This window comes from Anabas testudineus, chromosome 6, assembly GCF_900324465.2.
Source record: "Anabas testudineus chromosome 6, fAnaTes1.2, whole genome shotgun sequence".
Lineage (NCBI taxonomy): Eukaryota > Metazoa > Chordata > Actinopteri > Anabantiformes > Anabantidae > Anabas > Anabas testudineus.
Window position 1 is genome coordinate 24,138,199 of NC_046615.1, and position 27,724 is coordinate 24,165,922.

Below are 27,724 nucleotides of genomic sequence, written 5' to 3' on the forward strand. Positions count from 1 at the left end.
TATTCATGTACTGTAAATCATCGTAAGTTACAGTTATCGTTTTTGCTCCCCCTGCAGGAGGACTCACGCCCGTGGCCCTACGTGTACCCCAACAAATACTCAGAGCCTGCTAGACCGCAGGAGGAAGACAGGTGGAAGGAGGACAGAGACAGGGAGAGAGACAGGAAAGGGAAAGAAGAGAGGCCGCGGCCCAAAGAGGGCCCCCAGAAAGAGGAGGCGAAGGAGGGGGCGGAGGGCAGGACTCAGCTCCCTCCAGAGGAGCACAGGGGGCCAGTGAAGGAGCCACGGCCCCCTCACATGCAGTTCCCCTCCCCCCTAGCCCAGCACCAGGGCTACATGACCTACATGCAGGGACCTTATGGCTACGGCCCAGGCTACGAGCCGAGCCACCCCGGCTACAGAGGCATGCCCTCAGTCATGATGCAGAACTACCCCGGTAAGAAGAAGAGCTCACTGTTGTCTGTGTGTTGAATTCAGAGCTGGACGTAGATGTGAGCTTAGCTCAACATGAAACAGGAAAAATCTAGTACTGGTCTTTTATAAAAAAAAAAAATACACCAGCAGCATGTTATTGACACTGTAACATGTACTGTACATACAAAGAAAAGGTGGAAGGACAGTCGGCGTTTCTACCTCAGTACTGTGTCCAGTTGTAGTTGTATGGCTGGTGAAAGGGTAAGAAGTGAGTTCAGGTTGTGGTTTCTGTGCAGGCACGATGAACAGCTTCCCTGGACTGTACTCAATTACTGCACAGACAAGAAATACTTACAGAGAAATACCACTTTCAATGTTTGTATACAAGTTAAATGAAGCAGATATTACAGGTTAACCAGGGACATTTAGACAGGATCACAGCCAGGCTAACGGTTCCCTCTGCTTCCAGTCTTTATGCTAATGTGACCTATGGTATCATGTCTTCTGTCTGTCTCTTTCCTTTTTCTTTTTGAATGACCATTCTGTTGCTCTGCATTATGGTAACAGCAGGTTTATTCAGCAACCTGTAGTTTCACAAAGGATTAAAAGGCAGAATGGATCATGTGTTGTGGGCAATCTGCTCATGTGCGCTCTGTCTTTTGGGAAATCCTCTGCGCTTCTCAAGATTACCTATTCATAGTACACAACTGTCTGCAGTGTGATCGTATAGTGGACTATGTGTTTGAGAAAAAGATAAAAATAAATAAACAAAAATTGTCCTAACCTTAAAATAAATTCATACAAATATAAAAACATACCTACAGTGTAGCTTACACTGGACTGTTACCTTTCTCATATCTTCATTAACAATACGAAACACTCCACAACAAGTTACAGCTTCACTTAGAACATGTAACTTAACAAGATAACAACTAGAATCTTAAACACATTTTTACAATGTAAACGTGATTATCAAGTAATATACAAAGACATACCTGTAGTTTCACAAGGGATAAAAAGGCAGAATGGATCATGTGTTGTGGGCAATCTGTTCATGTGCGCTCTGTCTGGAGAGACAGCACCATTACAGTTAGCTAGCTAGCCTAAGCTAGCAAAATGGTTCACAAGTCAACAAAATCAAAGCGAAAACAATTAACAAACCGCTACTATCAGCCTCGTAGTGCTGGTAAAACTTTTAATAAAGTCACAGGCACGTTACCTGGGGGTGGCTGTGGCTCAATAGGTAGAGCAGTTGACTGCCAATCATAGGATTGGTGGTTCGATTCCCGGCTGCCACGTCACATGCCAAAGTGTCCTTGGGCAAGATACTGAACCCCTAGTTGCCCCCGGTGAGTCAGGTCAGCTGCATAGCAGCTCTGCCATCGGTGTCTGAATGTGTGTGTGCTTGTGCGTGTGAATGGGTGAATGAGAAGCAGTGTAAAGCGCTTTGAGTGCCTGCTAGGTAGAAAAGCGTTATATAAGTGCAGAACATTTACCATTTACCTCTCGGGAAATCCTCCGCGCTTCTAAAGATTACCCATAATCCCTTGCTTTTACTACCAAATGTAGGTGCGATATTTTACCAGCAGGTGGCGAAGTGCCCCTTTAGCTGGATTTAACATGCACACATTTGAACTATGTTACACTAAGCTAAGGTAACCACATCCTTACTCTAACTTCCATCAGAACATATCACTGTCACAATGCACCATGGTGAAAACAAATGTTTTTTAATACAATACTTTAATTGTTAAGCTCACAGCAACATGTAGCATATTCTGTGGTCCAGTTTCTCACTGTGAGCATTTTCAGTTTTTCTCAGTTTGATATAATTTATCTTTGGCTTTTGAATCTCGGTCAAACAAAACAAGTAGTTTGACTGTTGCTTATTTTAGTCTCTGCTTCCTGCTGAGCTGTTGTGCTTCATCTTCAGGCTCGTACCTGCCGGCCGGTTACTCCTTCTCGTACGGAGGGAAGGTGATGGCTGGGGACGAAGGGGAGAAGCCCTCCAGGTCCAGTCCCACAGTGAAGCTGGCCAGCGAGGCCAAAGCTCTGGACCTGCTGCAGCAGCATGCCAGCCAGTACAAGAGCAAATCCCCGTCCATCCAAGACAACAAGACCCCGCACGACCGGGAGCGAGACCGAGAGCGGGAGAGAGAGGGAGACAGGCCGCGATCCTCCCCCTCTCAGCGTATCCTGCCTTCCCACCATCACCTGGGACCATACCCGCTGCTGTCGGGACAGTACGACCTATCCTATGCCTCAGGTGAGACTCTCACAAGGGATATTTCAGCAGCTGTTGTTGATATCAGTGAAGCAGCATGAAGAGCAGTTTGTACACTGGAGGCGTTCAGGTGCAGTGCTAAGTGTAGGTCAACTGCTTTTGGAAATAACATGTTACACCTGCAGGACTCTCCAGGACTCTCCAGGCTAAAGCATGAGTCAAACACAAGATGTTACCTGGACAGTAAAGACACCTGGATTGGGAATCACTGTTCCATCATATTTTCAACAGTGATCATTTGGAAGTTTATTTCCACTTATATTAGTGTTAATATGAAATGATGTTAATATAAATCTACTGCACAAATACATCGTCCATGTTTCCTGTCAGTTCAGTTCTCCTCATTTTAACACGTGTCAGATGGTTTTAAATTTGTAGCCTCAAAGTCACATTCAGACTCAAACAGACACTTTAACAGGTGAGCACACGTACCGTTCACAACTCTAGAACCATGTTGGATCTGTCTGACGGGTGTCTCTGTCTCGCAGGCCTCTCCTCTTCAGCCATCGTCGCCAGTCAACAAGCGTCCGCCCCGTCTATGTACCCTCCCCCGCGGAGGTGAGAACGGTAAGCAACAAACAAATTTTTTTAATTTATCAGTTAACTTAAACCAGATGTATAGTTAGTAGTCAGTTTAACTTGTGCCTCACAGCTGTGTCAGTGGAAACAGGACTAAGATCTGATTTTCCCAGACACAGAGTTTTCAGCCCGTGTCAGTTTTCGCCTGCGTGGCTGTCCATCTCCATCTCGTATTCACATTTAACTGTGCTCAGTGGTTTTAATTGGATTAAATCGTGTCTACACGAGAGTAAAAAATATTTTCAGGCAATGATTTATATTTCCAATTTTGTCTCAAATGCTGCATCATTCTGCCCCAGTGGCTATTTTTATTGTCCCTGGTACAATGGGACTTTCTTAATTCCAAGCCCTGGGATTTAGTCTGTCTCAGTGTCTTGTGAGTCTTCATTTGATCCCAGACTGACTCCAGAGATCAGAGCTCTGTGGGGCCACACCATCTGTTGCAGGTCTCATTGTTGAATTTGTGAATCTCCTGATGGCCAAGAATCTAATTATCTGAAGTACCTCAAACCGCTGTGTATGCCTCCATATACAGTAGTAGTTTACTTTAGTAAACTGCTTAGCATCAGATTATGTTCCAATGCAGGAAGAATGTGAAGTCTGTGGCACCACCTAGTGCTCACACAGCCGTCTCCTCAATTCACCTCGTTATCCTAGGGAAGTATGAATAGTTACTAACCATGAACATGTCAGTTAGTATGGAGACACGCTACGTAACCAAACGTGTGACATGATGTCCTCTCACCTGTCTACAGGCACACCTGACTGGCTGACCTCCACCCTGCCCTGAGTCATGTGACTGGATCACTTGACGTTTCTGTTTCAGCATCATTTCAGTGGCGTTTGTGTACGTTTGATTTCTCTCTGCCTGGAAGTCCAGCCGGCCGCTCTGCTGTCTGCTGGGCTGGACCAGAGGACTGAAAATCTGGCCCTACATGTCCTGCTGGATCCAGGCTGCACCATCAGTTCTTGGGGAGGGGGCAGCAGAGGCTTTGGCCCCAGATTCAGGAAAACGTGGGGGTAAAGCACACTGAGATGCTATCGGACGTGCAAAGGCGCAGCTTTTATTGTTTTTGAGGTGGGCGGGTCGGACAGTTCTGGACAACGCTGGGGGGTGGGGGCAGGGCATTCAGAGTCGTGACCACGTTCTGTGGCGTTTTACGGCACGTCGCTCATTTCACTTCTTTTTTTTTTTTTTTTCTTTTTAAAATTTTTTTTACATTTCACCCACGTCCTCTGACCCTCAGTTGTTACCTGCGTGACCTCTGACCCCTCTGAGAGCCAGAATCTGCTCTGGACTCACCTGGACATCGTCACACCTTCACCTGGAAGCAGTCTCACTGAAAATACAAAACACTGTGGGCGGAGGAGGACGGACCAATCAGAGGGCAGAGTTTGAACTGAAGCTGCATCCTCGGACTGACAGGAAGTCGGCAGCTCCTCCTCCTCAGTGTGTAGCTGTACTGTACTCTGTGTGTGTGTGTGTGTGTGTGTTTATGTGCGCGCGCGTGTGTGTAAATACTGTACAGAGGAATTATTTTAAAGAGCCTGTTGGATGCTGTTGGATTTCCTACTCTTTTTTTGTCTGGTAGCCTCTGCCTCTGTTTTTCTACTGTTGTTGATCTGATATTAAACCTGTAGCTGGTGGAACGGCGCCCGACCTCCGTGTCTCATTTATTCTACTTCCCAGTTTAGTTTCTGGAACAGGTTGTGTTGTTCGGAATATGCTGAGCCAGATGTAATTTGGTCATAGGTAACATAAAGTCACTCTGCAGCTGTAGGTGAAATACTCATACATGTGACCATTAAAAGCCGTTTTTACAATAAATAAGAATTTATGAAGTACAGAAAAATTGAGGTGGCTGCAGGGGGTGGTGGGGTTCGAGGTTCAGACGGTACAGTGTCTGTGTGGCCCTTAAAAAACAGAACTAACCAGTAAACTACTGGACTTTTCCTTTAAAATAAAATATAAAATGTGTTGAAGATATGGACACAAATACTTCAGACCTTTGTGTGATCTGGGAACTCGAGTCCACCTAAACCACATTTAAACTGTTGACCTGACACCTTCCAGCCAATCACAGTGAAGTAGGCCAGGTAAAACCTGCGGTAAATGGGTGCCACAGCTCCTTTAGGTCCCATAAAGTTCTCAATTACCGCTGTGTGTTAGAAACTGAACCTTATAGTTCCCAGATTGATCCTTTAGACAGAACTCGGGGCTGAGATGACATTTCTAAAACCTAGTTTATTTACCGTTTCTTCCAACTTTACATTGTGACATTAAAACTACTGACGCCTTCAAAGACTTTGGTCTTTTTAGAAATGACGTGACTTGGTGTCGGACGTAATTTATCCTCACTCTGGTTCGTGAGGTATCAAACTTTCCCCTGAGCTGCGTCGCTGCACCTGAAGTGGTCATTTCAGTGTCGTTCCTGATGCTACAACCAGTTCTCAAATCTTCAACATGTTGAGGCAACGTCTGAAACTGCTGCTGAATCCTCCTAATGTCGGTTTACATGTTCTTTTATTTCTGAACTGAAGAACAGGAAGTGGTCAGGTTCATCAGCAGCTACTGGTTTTATTTTCTTTCCACTTTGTCCTGAACAGCAGCTTTTGAATTCGTCGCATCGGTTTTGGTTCGTTCACACTTCAGAGAGGAGTCGGACGTGAGTCCGTTCAGCTGGGACCTGAACGCAGCCTGAACCACCTACAGGGAGCAAAGCATTCACTCTGTAGGTGACTTGATCCCTAGTATCAGTCTGCAGTGACACAGATGGACTGAAGCTGTAGTGAGGCTGTTTGAACACAGGGAGGCGCTGCTGCTCAGTTTGATGTGTGATTAAAGGGGCAGTTCACCCAAATCACACGTTCTCACTGGTCGCCTGCAGAGCTGAAGGAATCAGAGGCTGTGTTTAATGATTCATTCATCAGCTGTGTCAGGACACGTCCAGGTTTGTTTTCATGTGTCTTCAACCAGCAGTTAATGTTGGGGGGGTGTTACACTGTTTTGTAAACTCAGGATGTTGCAGAGCAGATTAGACAGATCAGGAAATCAAATGTGGTTTTCTTCAGCTCCGGTCACAGGAAATCAAAAGTCACAAAGGAACTCGGTCTCATCTCAACGTGTCTGACACTTGAAATGAATTCAGGTCTCTGTTCTCTGCTGTAAACAGGAATCCAGACTCAGTTTCTGACTACTTTGTGACTAGGTCCAGCCTGTTTGAACAGGGCTCACACAGCTCCTTCTGGCCCTCAGGGTTCCTGCAGGTTAGTCTTGTCCAGTTTCACCTAATTTCAACTGTTCATATATTCTGACACCCGCAGCAGAGCCTGTTCCCTCCGTGACATGGTTCACCTCCACCCACACGCTTTAGTTCACGGTCTTACAGACAGGTGGTTTTATTTTGAAGGGGACTTTCCGTCACTTCCTGTGCTGTCGCCGTCAGAAGCAGCAGCTTGACGCTGCAGCTCCGGTCGGTGCTGCGGGACGGACCCGCGGCCGGTGGACGGACCCGCGGCCGGTGGACGGACCCGCGGCCGGTGGACGGACCGACTGAAGCCTGCAGAGACACAGGTAGGAGCCAGTGTGTGTGTGTGTGTGTGTGTGTGTGTGTGTGTGTGTGTGTGTCTGTGTGTGTGCGCGGAGACACTGCTGCACCATCACTGCTGACAGTGAGGGTACCGCCAGTACTACTGTAGTACTACTGTACCAGTGAGGGTACCGCCAGTACTACTGTAGTACTACAGTAGTACTGGCGGTACCCTCACTGGTACTAACTCCATGACAGTAGCAATAGTATGAGGATGTGAGTGTAGTACAGCAGTACTTTCTACTCCATCTCAGGGAGCTGTTGTACTTGTACTGTATCTGTCTGTCAGTAATGATACTAATACTAATACTACTGTAAATAATGGGACTCATTCAGCCCCCATAGTGAGTACTTTTACAATTTTATACTTTTACACTTTACTCAGCACTTGAAAATTGTTCTAGTACTACTTTTACTTAATGAAAAGATCAGAGTACTTTTTCATAATGTCTATACCAGTAATTATATGTATTCACAGCCGACTGAGTACTGTGTAGTATACACTGAGTACTCATGGTACTATTGGTACTCATGGTACTCTTGGTACTCATGGTACTCTTGTTGGTACTCTTGTTGGTACTCTTGGTACTCTTGGTACTCTTGGTACTCATGGTACTCTTGGTACTCATGGTACTCTTGTTGGTACTCTTGTTGGTACTCTTGTTGGTACTCTTGGTACTCATGGTACTCTTGGTACTCTTGTTGGTACTCTTGTTGGTACTCTTGTTGGTACTCTTGGTACTCTTGTTGGTACTCTTGGTACTCTTGTTGGTACTCTTGGTACTCATGGTACTCTTGGTACTCTTGTTGGTACTCATGGTACTCTTGGTACTCATGGTACTCTTGTTGGTACTCATGGTACTCTTGTTGGTACTCATGGTACTCTTGTTGGTACTCTTGGTACTCATGGTACTCTTGTTGATACTCATGGTACTCTTGTTGGTACTCTTGGTACTCATGGTACTCTTGTTGGTACTCTTGGTACTCTTGTTGGTACTCTTGGTACTCTTGTTGGTACTCTTGGTACTCTTGGTACTCTTGTTGGTACTCTTGTTGGTACTCTTGGTACTCTTGTTGGTACTCTTGGTACTCATGGTACTCTTGTTGGTACTTTTGGTACTCTTGGTACTCTTGGTACTCATGGTACTCTTGTTGGTACTCTTGTTGGTACTCTTGGTACTCATGGTACTCTTGTTGGTACTCTTGTTGGTACTCTTGTTGGTACTCATGGTAGTCTTGTTGGTACTCTTGGTACTCATGGTACTCTTGTTGGTACTCTTGTTGGTACTCATGGTACTCATGGTACTCATGGTACTCATGGTACTCTTGGTACTCATGGTACTCTTGTTGGTACTCTTGTTGGTACTCATGGTACTCTTGGTACTCATGGTACTCATGGTACTCATGGTACTCTTGGTACTCATGGTACTCTTGTTGGTACTCTTGTTGGTACTCTTGGTACTCTTGTTGGTACTCTTGGTACTCATGGTACTCTTGTTGGTACTTTTGGTACTCTTGGTACTCTTGGTACTCTTGGTACTCATGGTACTCTTGTTGGTACTCTTGTTGGTACTCTTGTTGGTACTCATGGTAGTCTTGTTGGTACTCTTGGTACTCTTGTTGGTACTCTTGTTGGTACTCTTGTTGGTACTCATGGTACTCTTGGTACTCATGGTACTCATGGTACTCTTGGTACTCATGGTACTCTTGTTGGTACTTTAGGTTAAGTACATTTTGTTGCTGGATCTAGTTTGAAGAGTGTGAGAGCTTTTTAAAAAAAAACTTTTAAAATGATTAATTACTATTTAAAATACAGCAAATACTGATGAAAGTAAAAGTACTGTGTGTGTGTGTGTGTGGGGGGGGGGGGGGGGGGGTGTCTCTGTGAATGAACACCTCTGTGAGTGAGCGGCTCAGGATCCTAGAACACCAGTCTGATCTTCCTAGTTTTACACTAATTATCTGGTTAAATTCACTAATTGTCTGGTTAAATTCACTAATTGTCTGGTTAAATTCACTAATTATCTGGTTAAATTCACTAATTGTCTGGTTAAATTCACTAATTATCTGGTTAAATTCACTAATTGTCTGGTTAAATTCACTAATTGTCTTGGTTAAATTCACTAATTGTCTGGTTAAATTCACTAATTGTCTTGGTTAAATTCACTAATTGTCTTGGTTAAATTCACTAATTGTCTGGTTAAATTCACTAATTGTCTGGTTAAATTCACTAATTGTCTGGTTAAATTCACTAATTGTCTTGGTTAAATTCACTAATTGTCTGGTTAAATTCACTAATTGTCTTGGTTACATTCACTAATTGTCTGGTTAAATTCACTAATTGTCTGGTTAAATTCACTAATTATCTGGTTAAATTCACTAATTATCTGGTTAAATTCACTAATTGTCTTGGTTAAATTCACTAATTATCTGGTTAAATTCACTAATTGTCTGGTTAAATTCACTAATTGTCTGGTTAAATTCACTAATTGTCTTGGTTAAATTCACTAATTATCTGGTTAAATTCACTAATTGTCTGGTTAAATTCACTAATTGTCTTGGTTAAATTCACTAATTGTCTGGTTACATTCACTAATTGTCTGGTTAAATTCACTAATTATCTGGTTAAATTCACTAATTATCTGGTTAAATTCACTAATTATCTGGTTAAATTCACTAATTGTCTTGGTTAAATTCACTAATTGTCTGGTTAAATTCACTAATTATCTTGGTTAAATTCACTAATTGTCGGGTTAAATTCACTAATTGTCTGGTTACATTCACTAATGTCTTGGTTTTAAATTCACTAATTATCTGGTTAAATTCACTAATTGTCTGGTTACATTCACTAATGTCTGGTTAAATTCACTAATTGTTCTGGTTAAATTCACTAAATTGTTGGTTAAATTCACTAATTATCTGGTTAAATTCACTAATTGTCTGGTTAAATTCACTAATTATCTGGTTAAATTCACTAATTGTCTGGTTAAATTCACTAATTGTCTTGGTTAAATTCACTAATTATCTGGTTAAATTCACTAATTGTCTTGGTTAAATTCACTAATTGTCTGGTTAAATTCACTAATTATCTGGTTAAATTCACTAATTGTCTGGTTAAATTCACTAATTGTCTTGGTTAAATTCACTAATTATCTGGTTAAATTCACTAATTGTCTGGTTAAATTCACTAATTATCTGGTTAAATTCACTAATTATCTGGTTAAATTCACTAATTGTCTTGGTTAAATTCACTAATTGTCTTGGTTAAATTCACTAATTATCTGGTTAAATTCACTAATTGTCTTGGTTAAATTCACTAATTATCTGGTTAAATTCACTAATTGTCTGGTTACATTCACTAATTGTCTGGTTAAATTCACTAATTATCTGGTTAAATTCACTAATTGTCTTGGTTAAATTCACTAATTGTCTTGGTTAAATTCACTAATTGTCTTGGTTAAATTCACTAATTGTCTTGGTTAAATTCACTAATTATCTGGTTAAATTCACTAATTATCTGGTTAAATTCACTAATTGTCTGGTTAAATTCACTAATTGTCTTGGTTAAATTCACTAATTGTCTGGTTAAATTCACTAATTGTCTGGTTAAATTCACTAATTATCTGGTTAAATTCACTAATTATCTGGTTAAATTCACTAATTGTCTTGGTTAAATTCACTAATTGTCTGGTTAAATTCACTAATTGTCTTGGTTAAATTCACTAATTGTCTTGGTTAAATTCACTAATTATCTGGTTAAATTCACTAATTATCTGGTTAAATTCACTAATTGTCTTGGTTAAATTCACTAATTGTCTTGGTTAAATTCACTAATTATCTTGGTTAAATTCACTAATTGTCTGGGTTAAATTCACTAATTGTCTGGTTACATTCACTAATTGTCTTGGTTAAATTCACTAATTATCTGGTTAAATTCACTAATTGTCTGGTTACATTCACTAATTGTCTGGTTAAATTCACTAATTGTCTGGTTAAATTCACTAATTGTCTGGTTAAATTCACTAATTATCTGGTTAAATTCACTAATTATCTGGTTAAATTCACTAATTGTCTGGTTAAATTCACTAATTGTCTTGGTTAAATTCACTAATTATCTGGTTAAATTCACTAATTGTCTGGTTAAATTCACTAATTGTCTGGTTAAATTCACTAATTATCTGGTTAAATTCACTAATTATCTGGTTAAATTCACTAATTGTCTTGGTTAAATTCACTAATTGTCTTGGTTAAATTCACTAATTATCTGGTTAAATTCACTAATTGTCTGGTTACATTCACTAATTGTCTGGTTAAATTCACTAATTATCTGGTTAAATTCACTAATTGTCTTGGTTAAATTCACTAATTATCTGGTTAAATTCACTAATTGTCTTGGTTAAATTCACTAATTATCTGGTTAAATTCACTAATTGTCTGGTTACATTCACTAATTGTCTGGTTAAATTCCCTAATTGTCTGGTTAAATTCACTAATTATCTGGTTAAATTCACTAATTGTCTGGTTAAATTCACTAATTATCTGGTTAAATTCACTAATTGTCTTGGTTAAATTCACTAATTGTCTGGTTAAATTCACTAATTATCTGGTTAAATTCACTAATTATCTGGTTAAATTCACTAATTGTCTGGTTACATTCACTAATTGTCTGGTTAAATTCACTAATTATCTGGTTAAATTCACTAATTGTCTGGTTACATTCACTAATTGTCTGGTTACATTCACTAATTATCTGGTTAAATTCACTAATTGTCTGGTTAAATTCACTAATTGTCTGGTTAAATTCACTAATTATCTGGTTAAATTCACTAATTGTCTTGGTTAAATTCACTAATTATCTGGTTAAATTCACTAATTGTCTGGTTAAATTCACTAATTATCTGGTTAAATTCACTAATTGTCTGGTTACATTCACTAATTGTCTGGTTACATTCACTAATTCTCTGGTTAAATTCACTAATTGTCTGGTTAAATTCACTAATTGTCTGGTTAAATTCACTAATTGTCTTGGTTACATTCACTAATTGTCTGGTTAAATTCACTAATTGTCTTGGTTAAATTCACTAATTGTCTGGTTAAATTCACTAATTGTCTGGTTAAATTCACTAATTGTCTTGGTTAAATTCACTAATTATCTTGGTTAAATTCACTAATTGTCTGGTTAAATTCACTAATTGTCTGGTTACATTCACTAATTGTCTGGTTACATTCACTAATTGTCTGGTTACATTCACTTATTGTCTTGGTTAAATTCACTAATTGTCTTGGTTAAATTCACTAATTGTCTGGTTAAATTCACTAATTGTCTGGTTAAATTCACTAATTGTCTGGTTAAATTCACTAATTGTCTGGTTAAATTCACTAATTATCTGGTTAAATTCACTAATTGTCTTGGTTAAATTCACTAATTGTCTTGGTTAAATTCACTAATTGTCTTGGTTACATTCACTAATTGTCTTGGTTACATTCACTAATTGTCTGGTTAAATTCACTAATTGTCTGGTTAAATTCACTAATTGTCTGGTTAAATTCACTAATTGTCTTGGTTAAATTCACTAATTGTCTGGTTAAATTCACTAATTGTCTGGTTAAATTCACTAATTATCTGGTTAAATTCACTAATTATCTGGTTAAATTCACTAATTGTCTGGTTAAATTCACTAATTATCTGGTTAAATTCACTAATTGTCTTGGTTAAATTCACTAATTGTCTGGTTAAATTCACCAACACTCTGACGGTTTAGTTTTTCTTTGTCGTCGTGATGATTTTAAGGTTTGAATTTCTGATCCAAGCGTCATGTACTGTTATTGAGAACGTTTCCAACCTTCTTCCTGTGGTGCACCTGTGTTAATCCCTCTGTCTGTTAGTCCTCCTCCTGTTACTCTGGGTCGATCTCATGAAGGTGCTTTGTTTGTCGTCCTGTGTGGACGGAGACGCAGGATGTGAAAGTGAACTGTGGTTTTAGAGGAATATGATTTTCTTATGTTTTGCATATATGAGGATGCTGGAGCGGTGGGGTTGATTCTAAACTCAGGATAAAGGTAATGGACTGTTTCTCTACAGAGATTCAAATATCACATAATGATGTCAGCGAACTCTTCTGTTAATGAAGAACTCAGCATTACATGAGGCGCCTTTTGGAGTCTCCTCAGCTCACGAGCAGCCCGGGCTGATACTGTGCAGCCACCAGATTCCTGATCAGTGATGAGTTAGTCAGTGTCAGTAGAGCAAAGATCATCTATGACTTGTTTATTAATCATCTTCATTCTGTTGCACTGATGCAAAGTTATGATAATTAGAAATGTGAAATCATCACATGACCTCTGACCTGTGTCAAAGTCACTGAATAATGATGAAACTCTGGGGCTGAGCAGCTTATTTTCTCCACATGACTCTGACTCATGCTGGAAATATTTCCATTCGATTTTATTTATAAACAGAAGTCGTCTCAAGACTCTCAAGACAGTTTAAGACCTCACAAATAGAACTGTATATAGAATATTATAGAAGAACCAACAACCCCACTGAGCAGCACCAGGAGACAGTGGAGAGGAAAAACTCCCTTTAGAGGAAGAAATCTGCAGCAGAACCAGGATCAGGGTGGGCGGACATCTGCCTCGACCGGTTGGGGTGGGTGGAAATAACCGCAGGCAACAAAGACCTTTGAAGACCTTTTCTTTGTCTGATTTGAGGTTGTTGTCGTACAGATTATGAACCCCCTGAGGAAAAGTAGTGATTATGATACTGAGCTAAATTAAAGACACTAACACAGTCTCTATGTTTCTATTAGATTAGTGAGGAGTAAAATCTCTGCTTCGCTCTGTAGTCGACTGGGGGAAAACCCAACACACTGTTCTTGCCCGTTGAACACGGACCTGTTGACACGTGAATGACCTCATGGTCTTGTTGAAGAGACGCAGAGCAGGGCCCCGACACCAGGCCGCCCTTAATGTACCAGTCAGTCTGTGTTCAGCCCTAATCGGTGGTCTTGAGGTAGAAGCTGAAAAGAGACACATCATAAAGCTGCTTTCTGTCCGTATGTGTGAACACCAGCTAGTTTCTGAAATGCTCAGCAGGGTCTCTGTGCAGATCAGCTGTGAAGCGGATTCAATCAGCTGAGGCTCGGGGAGAAGAAACTACCAGATGGCTCCATGGAAACCAGAGGGAGGAGGGTTTGTACCTGCTGTCAGCTGGAAGCACCGAGACAAACCGCAGTTCACCTGGGAATCAATTACCTGCCGACGCCCTCGTTAAAGCTGTGAGCACTGACGACGTTAGACTTCACTGTTCTTTTAAACCACACCGACGTGGGTGTGAACTCCACTGTCACCCCTCAGTTCCAGTGGAGCGTGGAGCAGCACGTCGCTGTGGCCTCTTGAATTCGAAAGACGTCCAGCGGGAGGGCTGACGCCTTCAGAATGAAGAAGCTGCGGCTCTTCACACCTTCCCTCCCTTCACGTCCCGTTCTCTCAACGACTCAAAGCTCAACAACATTGACGGTTCTGTCTTCTTAGCTGTGTGAGCTCAGCCCACTAACATCCTTCAATCTCTCTGTGAAAATCCTCAACGCTGAACACACGACCTTCAACACTTGACATCAGATACTTGATGTTTTGTGAAATCAGGTTTTTGGTCCCACACGTTTCCATGTGAGGACATGCTCTCGTCTCTGCGCTGTCTTCTAATCTCAGTTGTTAAGGTTGAAATAGCAGTAGGCTGGACATGATTAGCAGGTTATAAGACAGCCTCACATCGCTATAGCTTGACGTGAAGTCTGTTTTTAACTGATCCAGTGCCGTAGATCCACCTCAGACAGGACACGGCACTTGGACATTGCTCTGGACATTGGTCACAAAGAGAGAAACCAGGTCAGCACAGTCCACGTCAACACTTCCTCAAATGTTTGTTTCAATCACTTTTGTTCACAGTAATCTGGTTGATGTGTGTGTGGCTGCATTTTCCGCTCCAGATTCAGGAGCGAAACACTTTGTCCTGTTGCCATGGTAACAGAGGGGAGAGGCTCCTCGTTGCCATGTGTGGCGTTGGGCACGTGATGGTGTTCGATTCACGATTCAGGCGTCTGAAGGTTTCTCTGCAGTGCAGCGAGTCCTCCGACCAATCGGAGCGCTCCCTCATATACAGCAGTGGAACGGTAATCTGTCACCGTAGTAATCCATTACAACAGTAATCTTTTATAAGCCAGCATTAGATTTCAGAATCTTCTTCAAATATTAAAATCACTTGCTCTGCAGTGCATTCTGATGAGAGCTGTTTCTAATGTTTTGGCTGCTCCATTAAGAATGATTGAGGGGCCGAAACATTAGAAACAGCTCCCTCTCACTGTGACCTCAGTAATAAACATCTAGTATCTGACAGTTTCAACGTAAACAGAGAAATTAGAACCTCATTAAAGTCGAATCAATAAGTCTCTCGTTAAACTTTAGATTTGAGATGTTTGAACTTGAGGTGATGAGTCAATTAACTGAAGTCACTAAAATGCGTTTTTAAAGACTTTAATTAATTAATTTATTTATTTGTTTATATACAGTATTTACGACACACAACAACAAACTCTGTGAGGTTTAATGTGGATGAATCTGAAAACGTGTGACGTGAACCTGAAGTAAACTAGTTCGCTCTGGGTTTAGCTCTGAACTCTTCTGGCTCTGATCTAAACTGTGTCTTCGTACTCGAGCTGTTTTTCTGTTGCTGTTTCACCTTTGAATCTTGACTCTCGTCAGACTGTGGTCAAGCGTTGTCTGTTTTCCCACCTCTTTTCTTTCAGTTTAAAACAGCCGTTGATGATTAGCCGGTCGTCTCGGGCGTCCTCGTGTTTACTAGCTGTTGGTCACACCTCTATATTTAGAGCCTGTTATCGGACACTTCCTCTCTCTGTCTCTCGTTCAGAAGAACGTGAGAATATTTATCATCCAGACAACTCATGTTGAACTGAAGTGAATTTAGAAAATCACCATTTACTGTTTGCATGAAGAAGAGTTTCCAGTTACACAATTGTTATTGGGTTCCATCCACGTGGGTTTGCAACATCACAGTGACCTCTGACCTTTGACCACCAAAATCAAATTAGGTAGTATCCCCCTACTGAGCATGTGTGGAGGACAGGTGAGCCAACACAACCCTGTTTCCACGACGCTCCGTTCTCTCGACACGTTAATGAGTTAATGTCGGATTTCACCACACACAGTGTTAATTAGGACAAAGTGCAGGTCGTCTGTGTTCAGGTCAATAGAACCTCCTTATCACCGGTGGGGGTCCGTTTTAACCAGCTCCCATTAAACCGGATCTTTACCTGTACTAGATCAGCTACAGCGCTTCACTCACATACTGTCCTACTGTTCTCTCAGGTCGTGATGATGATGTCAGAGAACTTGGAGCAGAGTGAAGACGTTGGCGTCCTAACCCCACAGGAGGTGGAGCCCCCCAGGGAGGAGGACGGACACTGCCCCCTGCCTTTCAGGTGAGAAACTGGAGGAGCAGAAAAATGTGATGAAGCTATGGAAAAAACGGGGGTTAATCCTGCAGGTCGGACGAAGGCTCACTGGATAAATAAACGTGAGAGCACAGAAGAAGAAACACAGACGTCTGCTGACTTTGTTGTTTGTGGATCTTCAGACCCCGAAGAGACCGTTTCCAGGTCTAATCAATAAGTACGAGTTGTATTTTATCAGTTTATCGAATGTGTTATTGTGAAATCAGAAGAATAAAAAGCTAAAGATAAATGTAGAAAATGTAGTAAAGTAAAATGTGCAGATGCAGGTGGATACTCAATAAAAATCCTCACAGCTGGAGTCCAGATGTTGTGGACAGACTGAGTTCACCTGTTACAGGAAGACTCGCTCGTTTGTAACACGTCCCCCAGAGCCCAGCTCGTCAGGATCAACCAACTCCCTCATTAGTTCTAACGAAGTGATTGTGTTTGTGTGGTGGGGGGGGGTACAGGCTGTGGGGGGGTTGGCAGGCGATGAAAGCTGAGGAGACAATACACAGAGAGGGACAGCTCAGTTATTCCTGTCACGTAGGACACAAGCTGCAGGAGGAGCTGCACAATCAGAGAGAGAGAGAGAGAGTGTGTGTGTGTGTGTGTGTGTGTGTGTCTCTGTCTCTGTCTCTGTGTCTGTGTGTGTAGTAGTGTAAAGTAGTTAAACTAGTTTAACTAGTTAAAGTAGTTAAAGTAGTTAAACTACTTTAACTAACTAGTTAAACTACTTTAACTAGTTTAACTAGTTAAAGTAGTTTAACTAACTAGTTAAACTACTTTAACTAGTTAAACTAGTTAAAGTAGTTTAACTAACTAGTTTAACTACTTTAACTAGTTAAAGTAGTTAAAGTAGTTAAACTACTTTAACTAGTTAAACTACTTTAACTAGTTAAAGTTGGTCGATTGGGTCTTTTAACTTAGTCAGAGCTGCAGCTGCTGGGCTAACGGGTTAGCCACTGCTAACGGGTTCATATAGGAGCAAACACGTCTCAGTGGGGGGGGGACACTTGGACACAGCTTCACCTTGTCATCAGGTGAACTTGCATGAAGGGGGTCAAAGTTGAGTACAAGCAGCTGTAGGGGCCACAGACACGTAACCAACCTACCAGATCTTCCTCAGATTAGTCGGCTCGTTAGTTTGCAGAGTCGCCCTGTGGCAGCATTGGTGAAGCTGACGTTGCTGCAGCTCTGACCTTTGAACCAGCAGGAGGCGTCGGTGCACGGCCTGTTCTGTCTCCTCAGAGCGGTTCGTCCTCGGTGTGAATGTGGCCTCGTTCTCTGCTCCAGTTTTCCCATTAGTGGCTCAAACTGTTTGCATAATTAATTCTTTTATCACATGTCTGGGGTGTGGGGGTGGGGGTACCTCCCAGTAGCTTTGGACAATCGCTCCTTTCAAACACACACACACACCCTCACTCAGTGAACCAGTGTTCCAGCGTCTGATGAGTAGAGTCACACTGTAAATTAGAATCCTGCACATCACTGATAATTGAGCTGCAGTTAATCCTCGTGTCCTTCGCCTCCTGTTTTTCTTTTTGCATGAACTTCGTGCTGATTTGCATGATTCTGTCATGACTCTATTTACATGAGATGCTCCAGGAAAAGCCCGAGTCTGTTGGTGAGGAGGAGGATTAACACCTGGTTGTGAATCATCTGTGTCCAACAGTCTGTGCTGCTGGTTTTTCACACTTTATAATGATTCTGTTTTTTGACTGAGGTTCACATCAGGACCACAGCACGAGTGTTTGAACTCATGGAGAGAAAGACGATGAGCAGGTAGAGAAGCCACGTGTACCTTGTTTCTGCTCTTTGAAGTAGATTTTATTTTTTACCAGAGCAGATTTCAGTCAGAGTATTTACTTTCTGTGTTTGTCTGTGTTGGAAATTTACACATGATGAAATTCCCCCTTCTTATACTGACTCCATTTCAATTAAATGACTTTAGACCAACAGCAGAAGGTGAAGTTAAACAGTATTTCTCTATTTGGACACACAGACCTGAACCTAATCAACTTTACGCTTAATTAAAACGAACCCTTCACAGTTAGTTTGTAGGGAACCAGACGATCTGGATCTGGATTGTTGAAACTGTTTTGCTGAGGTTTGTGCGACTCTGCGGTTCTGACGATGTGCGACGAGAACAATCGGCTTCACGTTTACATGAACGTTGGACGTGTTTTATCTGGAGCGACGGTTTAAATGTTACCTGTGATTTACATGATGCATGATAACACACCAAAAAGAACAGTGTGTGAGCCACATGATGAGAAGATGCAGTAGAAAGTGATCACAGAGGAAACGTCCTCTCTGTTATTCACGATGTAAGAACAACGTGTTCTCATGAAAACTTCACACCACCCTGCATTACATTATCTCATGCTGTGGTTGCATTTTGCTGCATCACTTCTGCCTCCTACAGTCGATCAGTCATGTTGTGACGTTCAGCAGCTCAGTCTGCCGTGAACTGTTGGTTTTGGTTGTTGTACTGTTCGTATTCCAGCAGGTTCCGTCTCCTCAGTTCTGAGATTCTCTCAATCTGAGTTCTTCAAAGTCTGGAACCAGTTCAAATGAGTCTTGTTCATCAAGAGTCTCAGAATCATTTTGAACCTGGAACTGAAACTAGTTCCACTTCAGAGCAGCACTTACAGCTGACGATTCCTTCAGTGACTTTCAGCAGGTGAAGGATTATTTAAAGCTGCAGTTTGATTCTATTATATGTATTTAAATAAGCCCGTAGCTGTGCACATCTCTTCACGTCGCTGTCTGACCTGCACCTCTCACAGCATTTTAGTTTAGAGTCTTTTCAAGTTAAGAGACTCTTATAGATCGACCGATCGTCACTTCCCTCACAAACTGTGCTTAATGTCTGTTCTCGCTGAATCTGGTTTGTCCTGCAGGCTGCAGCTGATCGACGACCTGTCCTACGAAGATGTGAAGAAGTGTTACAGAGGATCGGTAAGTCCCAGCACCACACCTTGAAACACCACAGAAACACACACAAGCTGCTCTGTAGCTGTCTTCAGCTCTGTGGTGGTCCAGAGGTGACGAGCGGCCAGCAGGAGGCCTTTCAAACCCTGCAGAGGTTCCCGGCGTCTGTCTGGTCTCCATGGGAACGGGTGTGTGTAGGAGGGATGTGGTAGACGGCACAAAGCTTCAGCATCAAACAACTGAAGTCTGAGTTTTGTGAAGTAAATCACCAGCAGAACTAAATACTGGACTAATCGTGTCGATGCACTCTGTAGAGCTGGAGAGTAACTAAGTACCTTTGAACAAGTACTTAAGGACAGTTTAGCACTGCTTGTACTTAACTTGAGTGCTGCATGTCTATTTTATAGCTCTATTCCATTATGACAGGAGATATTCTACTTTTCACTGTTAGTTGTAGATATTCAGAGGATTCAGAAACAAATCCACAACTTCACAACACGTGATCACATTTTTCAACATGGTCGTTTTTCCAGCGCTTTGCTCGAGGCGCCGTTCAACGTATCTGTGCTCGTCTGTGTCCAAACAGAAACGAGCGTCAGATGAAGCAGCGAGGCGTTGAGCTGCTACTGTTTTCTGTTCTTTTACTCTTTGTTGTTTCAGACAGGAACAGGAAGGCAGGAAGTCCCCGTCTGGCTCACACACATCAACACACTCAGGTGTATGAGGGGAGGGGTCGGCATTTATATGATGTAACTTCTGACCTAGATATTAGGATCCAAAACAATAGACAGGAAACAGTGGGTCAGTTTGTAGACGGTGGTGGAACAAGGAAAACATAATATATTAATGTAATAATTATTAAAATTGAGGCACCAAAACAATTTCCATTCACTTCAGTTCCATTTTATTTGTAAAGCACTAAATCCCGACAGAAGTCATCTCAAGGCACGTTACAGTGTTTGAGGTTTAAGATCTCACAAATAGAACTGTACTGATGGACAAGTTCACACTTCACAGGAGCTCAAAGGTCAGTTCACACAAATTAGATTATTATTAGATATTATTAATTAGATAGAATTAGATTCACTGTGCATGTAGTCACATAATTCAAGCTCTGTACGGTCCCTGAACGCCACACAGTATGTGTTTGTTCTTCAGTTGAAAAATGATCCGCTCACTTCAGTGCTCACCAAAAAAACAAGCATGTTCAACAGGGTTCCTGCTGACAGGGACATGACCCCATGTATCTGACTCATTTATCTCTCTTTGATCAAATAATCATAACATGTGCAAATTAAAGTTTTTAATTCAGACGGAAGATGAGTCAGAGTCAAAAACAGCAACAACAAACGGCATCATCTGCATAGAAACGATATAGAAACATTACGTACTGTGTAATAAGCCATCAACCAACACAATGACTCTGTAAATATAACCGTCATAGTCAGTGAGCACAAACACAAACGACCCGACGTGATTAACCGTGTTTCCCCTCCTGCCTCCAGACAGTCAGCAAGTACAATTCTCAGTACCACAAACTGTTCCAGACCGTTCCCAAAGAGGAGATCCTGATGAAAGGTACGGACTCTGTTTTACAAAGCTTCATCAGATGATGCACCCGCTGATCTCTGCTTCTTCTTCTGCAGTGTATTCGTGTGCGTTGCTGAGAGACATCCTGCTGCAGGGACGACTCTACATCTCCAGAAACTGGCTGTGTTTCTATGCAAACCTGTTTGGAAAAGACATCAAGGTGAGAGAGCTTCACTGTCCCAATGTTCAGGTTTAGGTAGTAGATACAACAAACGACAGAGGGACTTCACAAACGTCAGCTTGCTCCTTAATGGGACTCACTTCTCTAAGATACTAGTTCTGATGATGGTTTAACCTCCTTGTAGAGAGGTTTAACTCTCGGAAGGAACCTAAAGTCAATCACTAAGTTTGTTACACTGGAAAAGATGAAACGTACAAAAACAATAAACCCACAGAGGATCCTGAACTAAGAAAGTGCGTTTAGTTTGGTCTAAAGGTTAAAAGTTCATCTGAAGCTGCTTCTGCTGTTGTCATTTGTAGTTTCTAAGAGGCCAGTTTGGCTGTTTCATGTATTTAAAAGTTTCTCGGCTGAAATAAATTCTCATGTTGCCTCCTGCAGGTCTGTATACCAGTGGTGTCGGTCCGGCTGGTGAAGAAGCACAAGACGGCCGGTCTGGTGCCAAACGGTTTGGCGATCACCATGGACACTGGACAGAAGGTACAAAGAAGGACAAGCTCACAGTAAAACAGATGGACTGTCCACAGGCTTTTGTTGAAAGTTCATTTAGCCTTGAAATCAATCCTGGAATAAAGAACAAGGTGCTGTCAGCTCCTGGATCTGGATTAAAATACAATTTAATCTGGGTCCAAAGCAAAATAAGGGGCTCAGTTCGACATCCACATTTAAAGGCTAGTGTGTTAAATCCAAACTGCAGCTCTGGAGTTTGAGGAACCTGAATATCTGTTAATCGTTCCTTCCTGGACCTGGACTGTGGACGTTTGACTAAATAATCTCTAAGACTTGTGTTTGTTTAACCCTATTATACGTAAAGTGGAGCCGAGATAGGGAGGCTGGAGCGGTCGGACAAATGAAGACACAGAGGGGGGACGTGTAAAGTTTAGACTGATTTGATTTGACCGTTTTGACCATTCTTCAGTTTTTAAGGTTAAAAGTTGTCGAGCGGAAACTTGACAGAGGATCAGAAAGCGATCGATGTGAGTAGTTGATGAAACACATTTCCACAGGAGTTTAACGTGTACACACCTGTTTTCTGTGTCTCTGCAGTACGTCTTTGTGTCCCTGCTGTCCAGAGACAGCGTCTACGACGTGCTCCGGAGGATCTGCACTCACCTGCAGGTTTGTCACCTGGGGGTTTATTCCCTGACCAAATTAGGGTGAGTTTCACACCTGTGTCAGAAAACTCCAACATGTTGCTCTGTTTTCAGGTGAACGGGAAGAGTCTGAGTCTGAAGCAGTACCTGGAGGAGCCCAGCTCTCTGTCGATGGTAACACTGATAATACATTAAAGGTGCCGTGTGTAGGATTTAGAGTAACATAGATATAATATTCAGAAACAACTTTGAATTAGTTTTCACCTGAAAAGAAGATTTGCAGTGTTTTCTTTAGCTTAGGAAGAAGCTTTCATAGCTACACAGGTTTGAAATCAGGTTTCTCAAATCCTCCACCCTGATTACTGAAACCAGGTTTACATGAGTCAAGAAATCAGCTCTGTCACAGATGTATGTAAAGCACAAGCTGGGCCTGAAGTGACTTTCTAAATATAAATATATCACGTCATTACTTACTGATATATTGGTGGAGTACTGAGAGGTACTGCATTCTCTAATCTCACCACTAGATACTGCTACATTTTACACCCTGCACCTTTAAACGAGTGGAAACTGACTGTGGGACTAAAACCAAAGAGTTAGAAAAAACTGAATACTGAACTATCGTCATGATGAGTTATGAAGTGTTCACGTCATCGTCAGCTACGTCAGCAGGTGGAGGGACGAGCTGTAACCATTAACTCGTTACTGCTCCTTCTGCAACATCCAATAAGGATTTATAACAGATTCCTGGTGACATGAAGTTAAACGTCATAAATATAGAGTGACTTGTTTTTTCCAGAAATCCCAAAAATGACTAAAGTAGGAACATTTATTTAATATTTCTACTTTTTAATGACATTAAAACGAACATTTACAGGAAAACAGTTCGATTAATGAATCCATATCTGTGTCAGGATGAGTTCCCGGAGGTGTTGAAGTGGAGGAGGAAACAGTCGCTCCCCGCCGTCTCCTCGTCCCTCCCAGACCTGCTGGGAAACTCCTCCCCTGGCCTCGCAGCCGACACACCCTTCAGCACACACACACTCACAGGTACGGACACACACCTGTCAGTCACCTGAATAACAGACATCGACATACTAAACTGTGTGTGTGTGTGTGTGTGTGTGTAGCCAGCAGTCTGGAGACCGAGAAGATCCTGTTGACAGAACCAGTACCTGAACTGGGTCACATGGAGTACCAGCTACTTAGACTCTTCATACTGCTGTGAGTCCCCCTCTGTAAAAAACAAAAGCAGAACATTATTACAGTAACTGACAGAACAAGAGTCTCCTTCAGACGTACACACAGGAAAACATATCCTAATAGTAATTCAAAGTAAAATAGTAATAGTAAAGTATTTGTGTTCATATCAGACCAGTATGAGACGAACAAGTTCACAGGTCAGTGATTGTCCCAGCTGATTTCTGCTGCCACCTGCTGTTCTTTATGAGCAGCTTGATTTTTTCGCTGTAAAATAACCAAAGATCCACAAAATGACCACAAGTGGACAGTAAAGGAGTAATAATAGATGCAAAATGACCACAGTCAGACACAAAAGGAGTTATAGTATTTACAAAATGATCAGAACTAGACACAAAATGACCACAAATACAAGACAAGTAAAAATACATGGAAATGACCAAGAGATGCAAAACAGCTCAGAAAGATGCAAAACAACATATGTAAAAAAAAAAACAACACATCTGTAGCACAGGTCTAATATTATAGAAGTATGAAGAACTTACTACTTAGTAATTCAAAGTGCTTAGTTGAATTATGAGTTATTAATTTCATACTAACTGACTCAGTTCGTAGTTTAAAACCTCGAGTCGTTTGCAGATCAACACTAAGTAACAGCTGAAGTCAAATGAGTTTCACTGTGAGACACTGGGTAATAAATGACACCCGAACATGAAGGTTGAGGAATCTTGTAGAAGTGAGGAGGGTTCAGATGTGATGTGGATTTCAAGTCTGTGTCCGTCTGTGTCTCAGCGTCTTCCTGTTGGTGCTGTCGTCCTGCTATCTGGCCTTCAGAGTTTGTCGTCTGGAGCAGCAGCTCAGCTTCCTGAGCAGCCAGCCGGCCCTCAGACAGAGGTACCACACACAGTAGTACATAACTTCATCTGGGTCATTTCACTTCAAATCAACCAAGATAAAATAACGGCAACGCTCGGCCATCTCCAGTGTTCACATATGAAAAATTCTAAAATATTTCAGAGCTCTAGGTCACGAGTTGCTGTTGGAATGTATTTCCATCTAACAGCGTCAATTTACTGACATGTCACTTTCCAGTTTAACCTCTTTAACTACATCACTCTATACACTGATCAGCCACAACATTAAATCCACCTGGTGCTTTTAATATTGTGGTGAATCGAGGTCAACATCTTTTCAAAAATCTGTCTGATACAGAATGTCCAAGAATGCAGGGTGGTGTTCTTCCAAATAAGAAACAAGCACAAACATGTTCTCTTACATGGCTGCCATTACTAAGCATGTTGGTCACGAGCCATTAAATACACACATACAAACCTAAATATCTTAATTGAAAATCACCACTCTGAAACCTGCAGTATAAGAATCAGAAGAATATTTAAAGTTTATTACATTCTAAAGATAATTTAAATATTATATATAAAATATTGAAATAGTTGAACCCATTGTTGTGACAAAGTTTTAAAAAAAAAGGAGCACCGTGCAGGAAACTTGGATGAAGTAATGTGTAAAACGAAAAGTTTAACAAGAAACTTCTAACCAAACTGAGAAATGCACAAAAATCGATGGTAGAATAATGTTTTTCATGTCCTGGAGGCAACAATTTAATAGTTAGAGCATTTTATAAAATACCCGCACAGACCTGTATCTCAGGAACTATATAATATAAATATAATATAAATATTTTGTAGTTTTCACTTGGGTACATATGTAAAATGTGGGGATGGTCGCGTGTGGACCACTGGTTGAGTTGAGATGGACCGACCCGTCTGTTATTCCTAATCTTAACACACAAATGGATTCCTGAGTCTTTAAAACGCGTCATATACATCAAGACCGTCTTCACTCAACAAACAAGGGATGAAAAATGAGTCGAGCACCTAAAAACAACGAGTAGGTGGCGACAAGAAAAGAGGAAAAAAAGAACTGAAAGAAAGTGATAGAAACTGAACAACTGAGAGTCAAACGAGACAAGATCCAAATGATGAATGATGCTAAAGTTCAGGAAAGAATCTCTAACGAGCCGCTAATGATTATTTATTCAATTAATCAGTTTGAAGTTTCTATCTATTTAAAAAAACTAATTTTCTTTAACATCTGTGTTGAAGCAGCTGATCCTCTTGAACGCAGCAGGAACTAATTAACTTATTGATTCACTGTCCTGAATTCAGACAGACTCTCTTTGATTTTCCAGGTGTGGAGAGGTGCCCTGCTGGCTGGCCAATCAGAGAGCAGGAACCTGACAGTGAAGCCAATGACGGAGTAGAGAAGAAATCTGCACTTACATAGACTGGCCATTAGGGGGCAGCTAGTGAGAGGAGAACAGCCTCAGCAGCTGACCTCTGACCCCCTGGTTACCGTAGAGACGTCACAGTAGTCAACACACACCGTAGACTGACCTGACCTCTGACCTCTGAGGCTGCGTGTTGAAGTCAGAGCGCTGGAGAAACGACACCGTGCTGTAGAAAAGCTGAGACGTGGGTTTGTCCTGTGGAGAACGTTCCACGGGGAACGACTGTCAGTCACTTCTGCATCTGTGCAGTAACTCGCTTCCTTTTCCAGTTAGACTCAGGACTCTTCTGGATAATCTTAGCGCAGCCACGTGACCTTTGTGTTCTCGATCCGTACTTATCAAGTCTCTGAGAACAGGAAGTGATTATTTGTCCTTAGCCGCTCTGAGAAGCTTGATAAATACGGACTCTGATCACACTTTGACTTACTTTACTGTGACATATCGGGTTTCGGCCTTCAGTTTGTACCAAATACTACATTACCCATGAGCCTCAGCCACCAACGCTACAGAGAAGAAAGCGGAAGGTTTGAAATTCATCCACAATTAATGGAGAATTAAAGCTGCACACTGAAGATATTTGACTGTTATCTCTCGTTTTCACCGTTAGTGCTGCACAAAAGTGAATTTTAAGCTCTGCGCCGCTCTCCTGCTGATGGTTTTTAATTCACAGAACCAGATGTTTCTAACTTGTTCTTACAGGTTTTTGTTTTACATTTTCTCCTTGATGCTTGTTCACACAAATTGTACCAAATAACATCTTGAAACTTAAAGCTGTACCACAACATTCAAATGTACATTTATATTAACAACACGTGTGTATTTAATTCTTCTGCTCATGCATCACATTACATTGATAATAAACACGGTGACGTTTCTAAAATCCACAAACGGTATTTCCAGCATCCTCAGACTCTCCTGCTGATCATGAAAACAATATTTCATTCAGCTAGATTTGTCTCAGTGTTTAATAAAAGAGTTTGTTAATGAAAACACTGAAGTCGGGTTCGCACAGATGGAAGTGACTGAACATAGTGTTCAGCCTCATTCTCCTGATAAAGACTGTGTGGGAACCTACAGTTCACTAGTTAAACCGTATTAAACAGCAGTTTCAACTAGTTGAAGACGTTTAAGCTCTTTAGTCTTTTACTGGGAAATTTGGTTTTAATGTAGTTACCTGATAAGTTGAAGATGTTTTAAAATGAACTATTATCCTCCTTTAATACTATGTTTTATTAATAATGTGATTTTATGAAATTCTTTTTTTTTAATTGGGTGAATATTTTAATCTAAAATCTTATTATATTAAAATTTTCAAAATAGTTTCACATCAAAGTTTTGTAATTTCATTATATCTGTGGCCAAATTAGCTGGTTGTTAAATCACTATTTAAAACTTAGTTTGCACTAAGACCTGGCTCCATGTTTAATGCACTAGAATCTTCATCCAGAACATTAGAAACATCTTCAGAACCGGGCTGAGTGTTCTCCTCCATCTGTGACACGTTGGTCTCCAGTCACTGTTTTCTCTGGGACACCACCGTCTCCTGGTTGAACCATTACTAGAAAATACTGTATGTGACCACAGAGCAACACAGCTGAGACAAATCTCTTCTATGAATTAAAATGATGTGATTGTAACAGAATTATTAAATCATCTATTTTAGTTTTAGTGAAGAAGACGAAGCAGCCCGGCTCTGCTGTGGGTTTCCTACATTTACATTCATATTTCAATACTGACTGATGCTTAGTTATAATAAACTATATTATATGCAGTAATACACGGTTTTACTAATTGGAACCGTTCCTAACATCACGTGAAACAACAGGAAACTAATCTAAGTCCACGGAGGCCGACTCACATCGTTGCCTTAATCTTTCGATGTAGCCTCTGACGCCGTTTCTGATAATAGTTCATCGGTTTGTTCTTTCAGGTTCAAACTCACTGTTGGACAAACAATAAAAGTTTCACTTCCTGTTCCAGCAGGTCGTGACTTACCACAGTGGAACGTCTGTGTCGAGTCCATCTTTAATCAGCCTGGGAG

The 27,724-nt window shown here is 41.3% G+C and overlaps 3 protein-coding genes across 6 annotated transcripts in view; 2 read left to right on the plus strand and 1 right to left on the minus strand.

Annotated features, from left to right (window-relative positions):
- znf609a (zinc finger protein 609a) overlaps positions 1 to 4,931 on the plus strand; it is a 42,925-nt gene extending 37,994 nt beyond the window's left edge. Inside the window, exons 6-9 of the mRNA XM_026365022.1 lie at positions 58 to 436; positions 2,348 to 2,680; positions 3,187 to 3,265; positions 4,033 to 4,931. Of these exons, the coding sequence (XP_026220807.1) occupies positions 58 to 436; positions 2,348 to 2,680; positions 3,187 to 3,260 (786 nt within the window). The 3' untranslated portion in view covers positions 3,261 to 3,265; positions 4,033 to 4,931. The remainder of the gene's footprint in view (positions 1 to 57; positions 437 to 2,347; positions 2,681 to 3,186; positions 3,266 to 4,032) is intronic.
- Positions 4,932 to 5,982: 1,051 nt separating this feature from the next.
- On the plus strand, positions 5,983 to 26,567 carry LOC113166488 (GRAM domain-containing protein 2A). 4 transcript variants are annotated; one of them, XM_026366644.1, is made up of 14 exons: positions 5,983 to 6,228; positions 6,451 to 6,544; positions 6,688 to 6,851; positions 16,252 to 16,364; positions 19,283 to 19,340; positions 20,819 to 20,891; positions 20,960 to 21,063; positions 21,463 to 21,561; positions 22,129 to 22,200; positions 22,290 to 22,349; positions 23,090 to 23,225; positions 23,306 to 23,399; positions 24,168 to 24,269; positions 25,585 to 26,567. In XM_026366644.1, the coding sequence occupies exons 4-14, from the start codon at positions 16,258 to 16,260 to the stop codon at positions 25,631 to 25,633; spliced, it is 954 nt and encodes a 317-aa protein (XP_026222429.1). In that variant the 5' UTR covers positions 5,983 to 6,228; positions 6,451 to 6,544; positions 6,688 to 6,851; positions 16,252 to 16,257; the 3' UTR covers positions 25,634 to 26,567. The 4 variants fall into 4 exon arrangements, with proteins under 4 accessions (XP_026222429.1, XP_026222427.1, XP_026222430.1 ...); XM_026366642.1 differs by having other exon boundaries at positions 5,983 to 6,544; XM_026366645.1 differs by having other exon boundaries at positions 5,983 to 6,544; positions 6,724 to 6,851.
- On the minus strand, positions 7,387 to 14,380 carry LOC113165757 (sex-determining region Y protein-like). Its single transcript, XM_026365467.1, has 2 exons — positions 14,330 to 14,380; positions 7,387 to 8,613 (listed from the first exon to the last, which is right to left on the minus strand). The coding sequence occupies exons 1-2, from the start codon at positions 14,378 to 14,380 to the stop codon at positions 7,387 to 7,389; spliced, it is 1,278 nt and encodes a 425-aa protein (XP_026221252.1).
- Positions 26,568 to 27,724: the final 1,157 nt, after the last annotated feature.

Coding starts and splice junctions, on each gene's coding strand:
- LOC113166488 (XM_026366643.1), top strand. CDS start 16,258: ATGATGATGTCAGAGAACTTGGAGCAGAGTGAAGACGTTGGCGTCCTA. Junction 20,892..20,959: donor AGAGGAGATCCTGATGAAAG/GTACGGACTCTG, acceptor CTTCTTCTGCAG/TGTATTCGTGTGCGTTGCTG. Junction 22,201..22,289: donor GGATCTGCACTCACCTGCAG/GTTTGTCACCTG, acceptor CTCTGTTTTCAG/GTGAACGGGAAGAGTCTGAG.
- LOC113165757 (XM_026365467.1), bottom strand. CDS start 14,380: ATGTTGTTGAGCTTTGAGTCGTTGAGAGAACGGGACGTGAAGGGAGGG. Junction 8,614..14,329: donor GGGACGTGAAGGGAGGGAAG/GTGTGAAGAGCC, acceptor TCTTCAAACTAG/ATCCAGCAACAAAATGTACT.